The sequence below is a fragment of the Leuciscus leuciscus genome (genome assembly GCF_965113295.1).
Source record: "Leuciscus leuciscus genome assembly, chromosome: 18".
Taxonomy (NCBI): domain Eukaryota; kingdom Metazoa; phylum Chordata; class Actinopteri; order Cypriniformes; family Leuciscidae; genus Leuciscus; species Leuciscus leuciscus.
The window spans coordinates 15,174,081-15,186,277 of NC_138742.1; the positions used below are offsets into that span (position 1 = coordinate 15,174,081).

A 12,197-nucleotide genomic window follows, 5' to 3' on the forward strand; every position below is an offset into this window, starting at 1 on the left:
ATTCAAGAGCCTGCACTGCATTTTAGGTCTCATTTTTGTAGCAAAATATTTTGTTAAATATATATATTTACAGAGTATTCTGTATATAAGTGTTGTCTAATTAATTAATTTAAAGTGATTTAATTTTTTAATGTGTATTTTATATATTAATTAAATCAAATGTATATATTAATACAAGTTTATGTATTTATTTTTATATATTTATACAATAAGATTTTATTTATTTTTATAAGTGTAGCAAACTACTTTTCCTAAAAGTAGTATACTTAAAATGATGACTAGCTTTTAGTTTTGAAGTACCTTCCCCAACACGGCACTTGTAATGTTTAAGCATTAGGGTATGGTTTATATTTTCAAAACCATGTGATACACTGTGTTGGCAGCTTGTCTGCTTGGCTTTCATTGTAAGTGTATTACTGTAAATGTGTTTTTACTTCATTTTTGCAAGCTGAGCGACTTCACTTTCTGTGGTAATCGACAAGAGGACACAGATGCTGTCAATAGAGCTTAAGTTGTTATGGGCAGATTTGATTGTGTTCCCTGTGAGAGCAATATGAAGAGCTTTACAGAGGGGTACTTGGATGTGCAGTGAGTTGTATAAAGAGTGTAGAGCTCTGGTACTGAGGGATGGTGTGACTATACAAAAGCGCTCACTAGGACGGTACCCTTTAAAAAGGTTCGGTCACTTTAGATTAGGGTCCAGTTCTCACTATTAACTACAACTTTTGCCTCAATAAATTCATAATAACTGTTTATTAATAGTTAGTGAGGTAGTTGTTAAGTTTAAGCATGGGGTAGAATTAAGGGATGTATAATATGCAGAATAAGGCATTAATATGTGTTTTATAAGTACTAATAAACAGCCAATATCATAGGAATTATGCATTCTAATAAGCGACTAGTTAATAGTGAGAATTGCACCCTAAACTAAATGTTACCAAAGTTGCTAATTTGTACTATTTAGGTACTAATATATACTTTAAGTACTAAGTACAAAGGCGTACCTTTTGAAAGAGTGCCACCCCAGTAAAAAAGAAATGAGTGTAGTATATAGTTTTCCACACACCTCCTTCCTGTCATTCAGTAAGTTAGTTATCCTCTGTTAATCATGCCCTTAATAAGCTGTAAAGTAATTTAAAAGCATAGAGCTAAAGTGGGGAAAAATGGTGACAGTAATTTAAGTCATTTCATTAGGGACCGTAATTTCCAATAGTGATTTTATATGCGATTGTGTCTGATATTATCTTGTGAGGTGATGTTAGATAATTGCAGAGTCTCTGTTCAGTTGTGTTCGCTGTGTGTGTAAAAACAAGCAAAGCAAGTGGTGGTGTCTGATTTGAAGGGTCAAAACATGACTCTAAGAACTGATAATTCTTTTAAATGAATCAGTCGGAATGATTCATAAAATTAGAACTCAAATTTACCTTACCTTGAATCAGACTGAATCATTCATTGAGTTTATATCTGACTCAGTCTTTGGTTATCTTTTTATTGATTCAAAATTATGAACAGAGAACTGTTACTGTGAAATGTACTCTGGTTCAGAACAGTGTATTTGATGTTTAGGCCAACTGTATTTTATTCTTTATTCGAGCATTGCACAAGTGGTGTTGTCTGATTTGCAAGAAATGACTCTTATGAACTGATTCAATTAAATGAATCAGTTCAAAAAGATTCACAAAACTCAAGCTCAGGGAATTCAGCAATTTGAATCAGACTCAAAGTGAATTGTTCAGAGGGTTTATTGAGTTTATAACTGATTCCCTCACTGAACCAGAATCATTCTTCGGTTAGCTTTGATTCAGACTTATGAACAGAGAACGCTTACTGTGATATGTACTTTACTTTAGGTTCAGTCATGTGCATTCAATATATAGGCCTATATTTTTTATGTATAATATTCTTTGTTCTTGCATTTATTTTCATTTTTAACCAGTATGCATGTTACCTCGGAATCAAACCTGTTACCTTGTTGCTAGAGCCTTGTTGCTTTCTTTGAGCTGGGTTAGTTTCTAGCGTTTTTCACAATACATATAGTTTCAAAGCAGCTTTACATGTTTCTACATTACAATTTAGAGTCATTTGTTATCAGATGTGAGTACCTGGTGAGTACCTGTCGAAGTAATGGCCATATGTCAGAAATATGCAATTCTATGATAATACAAATAATGCAGTTAGCTAATATCATGTATAAACTTAGGCAGAAACAATTGTCTCATTAAAGTAGTTATTATGAGTTGTGATCATAATGATTATAATATATAGAAAATTTGGCTGTCGTGTATGTTGATTCAGAGTTGTGTCTGAGCCCTGAACATTATCAGGAAGGCTATTTGAGAGTTTAAGAGCCAAATGTTAAAACGCTCTACCTTCTTTAGTGGACTTAGATATCCTAGGTACTACTAAAAGTCCAGAGTTTTGTGACCTTAAAGCTGACCTTTCTAACCGCTGATGCTCTGCAGGAATCAGGACTATCTAAGCTGTTTTAGAGACCTGGGCCCGTATTCATAAAGAATCTTAATGCAAAGAGTAGCTCCTCCTAGTGACAAAATTCTAAGAAAATTCTTAGAAATGTGGGCGTTTACTCTTAAAATTAAAGAAAAAATCCTAGTAAAGAAAAAAGTAATTCAGAAAGAGGTCTTAAGGTCAAAATTGTTAGGAGTACGGACGAGGACTTTTAAGAGGCTTAAGAGTTTCTTTAGCAGAGGAGAAAATGGCAGAAAGACAAAGAGGGAGAAGACATGTGTTGCAGACAATGGATGACAGTGAGTTAATAAGAAGCTATAGATTAGATCGTGCAGGGATCATGTTTGTGACCGATCTTATTAGAGACACGCTAACATCTCCGACACAGATGCCGTAGCGCCAGAAATTAAAGTAATCACTACATTAAGATATTTGGCAACTGGGAAAATGCAACAATGCAGCAGTGATGATTTGGGTCTGTCACAACCTTCTGTAAGCAGAGTGATCACACAAACAATTACAGCACTTTCAGAACCTCTTATTGTGTCACAGTTCATTTCGTTTCCACTGGACATTCCCACCCTGCAGGCTCAAAAAACTGCATTTATGAATATAGCAGTCTTCACTGGTGCGCACAAGCAGGGGGAATGAACCGCTAATAATTTGTGCTATAAGCTCCCACGTCTGCTTCTTGCCCCGTGCTGTGACACCCGGCCTGAATTTTCCTTTAAGGATGGCCTTGTGCTCATCCACTGGGCTAACAGTGAACACTGTTCCTCTGTCCGGTTGGGCTTTCTCATCCTTCTTGTTTTTGATTCCATGTTTTCTACATTAAAACCAACATTCAAACCACCACTTAAATAGACATTCCAGCAAATATGTGTAATTGGAAAGAGTGGAACAATTTTTTATCATTCTATGCCAATCAAATACCTTTAGGTAAATAGCAAAAAAAAAAAAAAAAAAAAAAAAAAAAAGGATTTATATATATATATATATATATATATATATATATTATATATATATATATATATATATTATATATATATATATATATATATATATATATATATATATATATATATATATATATATATATAATGTGTGTGTGTATGAGAACGGTAAAATAGGAAAAATTACGCATGTAATTTCAAAGTGAAGGCTTAGAATAGACCCTATACTTAAAATTGCTCTTTATTTTCCTTCTTGGACAACCAACCAATCACATTCTTCAAAAGATTGTGTCATTCGTAGCAACAGGGTCAGCCCCGCCTCCTCACTAAGATGAAAGTGTCTTTTCCTTGCTCAGAGTTGCTCTCAGATCGGTCCCGAATAGCTAAGACTTCTATGTAGAAGTTTTTAAGCTAAATTAGGAGTTTTCTGAGAGGATTCTTAGAAGCTTTAAGAATATGTGCCCTGAACAGTAGTTGAGCTTTTATAGGCTAAATGCACAGTGAGTTTTTTTCAGTGATTATCCAGTGGCATAAATAGAGCGTGTTGAGTTCAGAATGAATGCGCTTATGGTTGGTATCACTTCAAGTAATGAGCATGTTAAAGGGACTGCTGTTTGCTGTGAGGCATAAAAGTGTCTCTGCACTCTTTCCACAGAGTAACTGCTGTGCCACGATACCTATTTCTGACTTGTGTACCAGCCCCGGCACTCTGTCTTCTACCTTCTCATTAAAAAGATACCTCAGGCTTATTATTAGTCTTTTACAGTCATTTTTGCATTAATGATTAAGTTTGAGCCAACCCACTGCCACACTAATGTGCACTCCTGCCACCAGCCACCAAGGGTGGGATGATGTCACTGTAGCTGTATAAATAGATTTTTTATTTTATTTTATTTAGCTCTACTAGTGTTTCTAACGGATCCCTGCACATGAAATGTGGACTAAAATATATATATTGTGGCCACAAATTAAGAATTCGTTCTCTCGATTCAGAACTTTTGAATTGTAGTGTGTGTGTGTGTGTGTGTGTGTGTGTGTGTGTATGAAAAGCTTTGAATTTAATTTTGTGATTTCATTGGAGTGAAGAGTGGGCAATGCATATCCCAGCCCTCCTATTGCTCCAGTGTACCGGAAATCCGCAATATTGCCTGAGAAATAGCTACAGTAAATAAGATCAATATTAAAAAATACATGCCCTTTTTCAGAGATCTCCAGCTCTTGATTTTAAAGCATAACCTACTTCCTAGAATAGTATTTCTTCTGCCAAGTTTTGGTTTGTGGGAAGACTTCTGGGGAGCTCGGTTGGAGTTCTGCTACATCATGCTGAAAGTAGGTAGGATTTACTGATGCTCCAAGTATTCTTTCCCATAAATCAATGGGATACAGAACAGTGAACACCTTCAGATGATTCGCATGCAGCGATGGTGAGCATGGGGAAGAAAGTACCCAAAACTTTTTATATTCACAGCGCATTAACCCACTGCAGTTCCTACTACTGTTCTGTTTGTGTTGGTATGATTGATCACCTTGGGAACTGATATCCTATCCCATAATATTGGCTTCCTTTTGCTTCTAAGCCTTCAGAATAGAATGAGTTTTAAACAGGTTTTCTACTGACAGACTTTTACTTAGGATTAATAACATGAAAAGAGTTTATTTAGGCTTTAAGTTTTAAATTCATTTCAATGAAAGTCTATGTAACTGAGACCTCATGAAAACCTCAATAAACATGCGCTATTTTTCAGAGGGTCACTGGAGGAAATCTGAATTGTTTCACGACTAGGACCTGGAGAGGTTTCTGGATGCACTGAGGGAGGCTTTGTTGGCTGTGTTTTTCTTAGCAAATCCAATTGGACAAGATGCCTCACAGCTGTCCTCCATTATGATTGGATAGAGCTTTGTAAACCCTCTGGCACCACTGCAAGGACCAGATGCAAATGGCAATAGTATCTAACTGGACTTTGCCAAGTGCAAACTGAGACACAGAAGCATGTTTGTGGTTTTAATCGATTAAATTTGCTTTACTAAAAATGGCTAGCTATGTCTTTGCAGCGAGCCTTATGGGTTATTATTAGGGGTGTAACAATACCCTCATGTCACGATTCAATACATATCACAATACTAAACACACTATATACAATATTATTGCGATACTCCAAGACATATGGTAAAAGGTTAACAAAAAATGTACTGTTGATTAAAATTCAAAATTTGGTATTACATTGGGGGTGTAAATGAATAGGCTTGGACTTGGTGCTTGTAAACCGATGCACAGGACAATGGTGACACCAGAATAAAAATATTCATGATTCTGAAGCTGAAAATACAGAATTATTTGGACTACTAGATATATTTCAAATAATGTAGTCACTTTTTACTGGTGGTAACATAAGACATTTGCCATTATCAGGACCCACATATATTCCTCCATTGCATTATTATACATTATATCATATATAGTAGTTTAATGTAGTACTGACAAAATCTGTAAACTCTCACATAGTAATTTTAATTTTGGGTGAACTATACACAATACAGATTGGTGCTTTTTTGTATTGCGATATATTGTGACACAATATATTGTTACACCCCTAGTTATTATGTTTGTGTATTCCTGCTCATGGCCAGTTCTGATAGATACAGCCTTTCTCTACTTATGCAATGCAATGATTGTGTTTTTCCATAGCCTCCAAATAGAAGCAAACATTCAACATTAGGTTTTACCATAGCAAACCAAGGCAACATCTCTTCTTTCTTTCAACATTCAATCATTCTGCAACACGTTGTGTTCATCTGTTACCGTTACGCTGTTTTTTGTGAACACAAAAGTATGATTAAAAAAAAGTTTTTATATTTACAACACTCTTGTCTACCCTCTATTTTTTGGAGTTCAGCTTCTTTCTCCACTCGTACACTCGACCACAAGCATAAAAGGCTTCTTATGATATTTGCTATTGAATGCCAGTGCTTATGTTTCTGCCTGTGTCATGAATGGTGCCGCCATGGTTACGGCACAGGAACAACTAGTGCTGATTCGTCTGCCGCACATGCTGGCGTCCCAGTGTCAGGCTAGAATCATTTTGATGAACAGGCTTTAATCATGAATATGTCAGCAAAATCATATCAAGTCTTTTTATAACAATACACTTTTTCCATCACCTCACCTCTTCAACCCGTGTACAACTAGTATATCCATATCCAGAACAATACACACACAGGCATGTTTTCCTCTGTCAATGTCCCATTAAGACAATCAGTCCATATTGGTAACACTCCGTGTAAATGTTTTCTGTCTTTAATAAGTATACAAGTAATAGATGCTATCTATTTGATTGCAGAGAGAGCAAAATATCCAAAACTGTGTCAAGATTAAGTTTTAATAATTTATTTTAAGTCTCACAGCAATGGGATCCTAAATTTAGTTGCTTTAGCTCAAATCATGCTAAAGAGTGTATTTTTAGGCTATTATTCACAATGCATTTAGTTCTAGAGTAAACATACCCATTTAAAAGGCTGTTGGCTCCTTTACATTTGCATTTTACATTTATTCATTTGGCAGATATTGTTATAAATATATTTTATATATATAAAATATACTTTCACCACCATTCAAAAATGTGGGTTTGGTTAGATTTTTAAAATCTTTTTAAAAGAATATTGTAAAATAATATTAAAAAAGAAATTCACTGTTTTTTTGTGTTAATATATTTTCAAATGTTTTTATTTAAAAATTTATTTCAGCATCATTACTCCAGTCTTCAGTGTCACATGATCCTTCAGAAATCATTCTAATATGCTTAAATAGAACGATATAAATGTATTTACTGTCCCTTTTGATCAAATTAATGCATCCTTGCTGAATAAAATAATTTTTTCAAAAACAAAATCTTACTAACCCTAAACTTTTGAAGGGTTGTGTATATATAAAATTATATTTATGTATTTATTTTATTTAGATATTTTATCACTATGTATTGTTTCCTGAGAATCAAACCCACGACCCTGGCCTAGCTTCAGTTGCATCATGTTTCACCATAAGAGTCGAGCTTCAGGAACATGCGCTCTAGAATAAACAAAAAAACTGCTGGCTCTTTTAACTGAAGGATGGGACTTTTAAATGTTATGTTTTCTCCCTCTTATACTGTGTCTGCCTGTGTTCTCATGTGCAAGCAGACTGTCTGTCTCACTCACACAAAGACAAACATACGCACATTTGTGTATGCGACAGATATCGGCTTCACGGAAGTGTTAAGCAGCTCTGGCCCTGCCCCTGAACATCAGTCCTGGCATGCAAATCTAGTGGCTCTTGTTTTCTGCTCTCTTTCTCTCTTTCTCTCTCTCTCTCTCTGTTTCTCTCCGTCTCTTGAGAAGGTTGGAAAGTTTGTTCTGCAGTGCTAGAGAGAGTTAAAGTATGTATTACTCCCCATTTCTGTGTTTTCTCCCCACCTCTTTCTCACTGTCTGTCTTTTTGCTCTCTCCACTCACAGAACACAAGGAGGGACCGGAGTGGAGGAAGGCTGTGCCCAGCTACACACAGTCCAGCAGCAGTATGGACTTCCGCAACTGGAGCACACTGCCACGTGACGAGGGCCAGGACCCTCTGCCCAAGAGCTGGGAGATGGCCTATACGGAGACAGGCATGGTCTACTTTATAGAGTAAGTCCTGTTTGCCAAGTAGGACACATTCCTGGACCAACATTCCTTAGGGTTTGGGATTCGGGCTACGTCTGTTTGACAACAACGTAGCTCCAGGAATTAGTTAAATGTGTTTACTTGTTGTTTTTTTTTTTTTAATGTTGCACATTTTTGATTATTTAATTTCACTTCTGCAAATGATAAATAAGCATAATTAAGCAATATTCTGCTCTTTTGTGCCTGTTGAATGCAGATTAAATACTGTACTAATTCAGAAATGAGGCGCTGAATTGAAAATGATTTTTGATTGTGTGATTCGCTTGATTGTGTACATTTTGTGTATCAGGTAGAAAAGATTTATTGCATATATATATATATATATATATATATATATATATATATAAATAAATGTTTTGAACTAAATATAACTTTAAATAAGTCCAATACAAAATGTATTGACAGAAATTCACTTATGAGCTTTCAGTGCATTTTGGTTTTTTGCCAAGATTAGGAACAATTCAAAATTATTGATTCAAAATTATTTTCTGTGGTCAGTAATTAAATTTTTTTTAAAGAAATTAATACCTTTATTTGGCAAGGATACTTAAATTTGATCAAAAGGGACAGTAAGACAAATATAGATTTTTTAAATAAATGTTCTTTTAAACTTTCCATTCAACTAAAAATCCTGAAAACAATATTAGCTTCCACAAAAATATTGAGCAGAACAACTGTTTTCAACACTGATAATAATAAGAAATGTTACTTGCTCACAAAATCAGCCAATTAAAATGATTTCTGAAGGATCATGTGACATTAAAGACTGGAGTAATGATGCTGAAAATTCAGCTTTGCCATCACATTAATTAATTACTTTTTAAAATATGTTAAAATAGAAAACACATTATAATTTATATTTTACACTATTACTGTTTTTGCACAAATTTTTTTTGCAAATATAAATGCAGGTGAACATAAGATACTTCTTTCAAAAACATTTAGATATCTTACCAACCTAGAAAATTCTATAGTTCTTTAAGTGTGTAGTGTGAATACAGTCTGAACATACTACTGTACATCCGCCATGTTAGCATTGTCAGCCGTACACTGTTCTTGGCCTCGTGGACAGGAAAGTAGAACGGGAGTGTTTTGTATTAAGTTTGTAGACAATGCACAAGTTGCTGTACAGTGAGGAACCCCACTGTGGTGTCTTTTTAAACAGGGATGCAAAGAATGATTTGTGCGTCCATCTTTTCAAATTTCGTCTCTGGTTTACTGTAACCGAGCCCAGATGTAGACAGCAGCTCTCCAGCTAAGGGCTCGCTCAGTAAACAGGAACTCCGGAACTCCTGCAGACACATCAAGCATGAGAGAGCGCTGGGAATTGAAACGGCTCTTCTCTCGCATGCTGATGCTGATATTTTTCACAGCCTCTTCCTTTCAGTGTCCATTACCTGTGTCTGTGTGGTCGCAGCCCTTGACCAAGCTTCTCTGCTATCCACACAGAGGAAGAGAGAGCCAGCGAATCAATACTTCATTCGCTGAAACAATGCAAACAATCGGCTAAATGGAGCCTTCCCAGCGGGCCCTGCTTCCACACGCGTGTCTGTCTGCACGAGTCTCGGAGGATGAGCTGCACCTTGCCATGAATATTTCAGATTTTAAACACATTTGCTTTTTGAGTAGACTCCTCACTCCTCCGCAGCAGAGACAACTAAAGTGCTTTTTGAAAAGGTCTTGCTTATGTTTTAATGTGCATTTAAAAAAATATATATAAAAGTGTTTTTTTGCCCCTTTATTAAGGTTCAAGTGCCTCTTCAACAACTCCAAACCAGAAATATTTAACTCATATTTAATCATATTATTTATATATTATTATATGTATTATATTATATTATATTATATTATATTATGTTCTGCATCAAATTATACAATAATTATTAAGTAATAATAAAATAAATTTTTTTATAATGTATTATTATTGTATATTTATTAGTCATTTAAAAAAAAATCTATAATTGGTTGAAAAAAGGTATGGTTGCACGTATATTCTGAATGTGTATGAATGTTATTCTATACATTTATACATGTACATTTAAATACTTTTGACAACGCAAATTTTTGGTCACAATCTCAATTTGAACAGGTTTAAAAAAGCAAAATCCGATTATTTCTGTGTACCGCCAAGTGTACACATGGTTGGAAATCACTGCTTTGAAAATATGAAAAAAAAAAAAAAAAAACATCTTGCCATCTGTTGTTAGCAATCATTGAGCTAAACATTGAGTGTTTTTTGTTGTTTGTGTCATTTTTACATTGTTACAGTGAGGTATAGTCATATTGCTGTTGTTTTATGAGTGTTACACTGCTTGGCTAAGCTGCAGATGCACTCCAATTGTGTAATTAAGGAGAAAACTTAGGAGGACTATCAAGTGTTTGTCTGCTAATGCTTCTTTCCCTCTCTCTGTGTAGTCATAATTCCAAGACCACGACCTGGCTCGACCCACGACTGGCAAAGAAAGCTAAGCCTCCTGAAAAATGTGAAGATGGAGGTAAGACTGAGTTCGTTCATGAATCACACAGAAGAGTAAATAGACCCTAGCTGAACCGTGAGACATTAGCCTCTCTCTCTCTCTCTGGCCCGCCTGACTAATGGCTCGCAGGAGACATGCTGAGAGCCCATCAGTGTGTCATCTCACATAAGCAATCCCAGCACCGCATTTTGCAATGGACACGTGCGTCCATGTCAGGATGGTGGCTCCCCACAACTCTCACATCACAGGGAAAGATCACAAGTCATTTTCCATACAGCCTAGTGAGCCTACTAATACCTGCACCCCCTCGTTTTCTCTGCTCTCAGCCTTCTGATCTCTTCTCTGCCCAAACACGCATCAAATGCACCCAGACTTCTTGACCTACCTGGTATTAGGCTTCGCAGAAAATCACAGCCAGAAAATCAGACCCCCTGGTGTCAAGCACATGGGTGATTTGCATCTGTTCAAGCTGTCTCTGATATGCCTGTCTGTTTCTCCGCAGAGCTTCCATATGGCTGGGAGAAGATTGAGGACCCGCAGTATGGGACTTATTATGTGGAGTGAGTATGCTCATTTCATTTATGGTCCAATAAGAATGATGGATGGCACATTTTTGTCCACAACATCTTGGTTTGCTGAAGTTTTCCGTTGCTCGTTTGGCTTTGTCTTTTTCCCCCATATCATTTATTTTTAAATCCAGCTTTTGAGAGTAAAAAACAACAATAAAGGGATTGTAACCCTCACCCCCAACCAAAGGGAACACAAACCAATTACACAAGTAATGAAAGTAATGCAACTTAAAGGACAATTCCGGTATTTAACACTTTGAGTCTATTTTGTAGTTTGTTTTGAATGAACAAGAGTGGTGGACAAAGAAATTTTGACAATGGTTCCTCTCTCGACTTTTTGACTATTTTAGATTTGCCCATGACCGCTTTAGAATGGGAGTCTATGGCCATGCACAAACATGCCCTTAAAACAACCCTTAACGTTCGTTTTCAAAACTGTTCAACTCACCGAGTGGTTAGTGGTGTTCGTTGATATTCCAAAACAAGTAGCGTAGCGAAATACAGTTTCTGTCGTGTTTTATTTGACATTTTGTAAAATCCCATTGATTTCCGTTGGAGGACTCATTGCTGGTTGATATTACTGCGCTACCGGAAACGGAAAGGGGGCTGTTTACATTTGGTTGTAGTCTTTTAGGTCTTTTCGCTCGGTTCTCTGTCTCTCAGAAGGCTAGCGTGAGCAGAGCAACGGAAGTTACGGAAGAGCGGAAGTTTGTACGCGGTTGTGAGGTATCTCAAAAAATAGTTCCACTATAGAAAAATAAACGGATTGAAATCATACATTGCGCCGATATATTTGTTTTTAATCATCAACGAACACCACTAACCACTCGGTGAGTTGAACAGTTTTGAAAACGAACGTTAAGGGTTGTTTTAAGGGCATGTTTGTGCATGGCCATAGACTCCCATTCTAAAGCGGTCATGGGCAAATCTAAAATAATCAAAAAGTCGAGACAGGAACCATTGTCAAAATTTCTTTGTCCACCACTCTTGTTCATCCAAAACAAACTACAAAATAGACTCAAAGTGTTAAATACCGGAAT

At 36.0% G+C, this 12,197-nt stretch overlaps 1 protein-coding gene across 5 annotated transcripts in view; it reads left to right on the forward strand.

Moving 5' to 3' along the window:
• The window catches only part of magi3a (membrane associated guanylate kinase, WW and PDZ domain containing 3a), a 134,123-nt gene that overhangs the window by 93,723 nt on the left and 28,203 nt on the right, over positions 1 to 12,197 (forward strand). For 4 of the 5 annotated variants that reach the window (XM_082145382.1, XM_082145383.1, XM_082145384.1 and 1 more), the window contains 3 exons: positions 7,907 to 8,075; positions 10,527 to 10,606; positions 11,091 to 11,148. In XM_082145382.1, the coding sequence (XP_082001508.1) occupies positions 7,907 to 8,075; positions 10,527 to 10,606; positions 11,091 to 11,148 (307 nt within the window). Of the gene's footprint in view, positions 1 to 7,170; positions 7,829 to 7,906; positions 8,076 to 10,526; positions 10,607 to 11,090; positions 11,149 to 12,197 lie in introns of those variants that run through there. The other variant, XM_082145386.1, reaches the window with a different exon arrangement.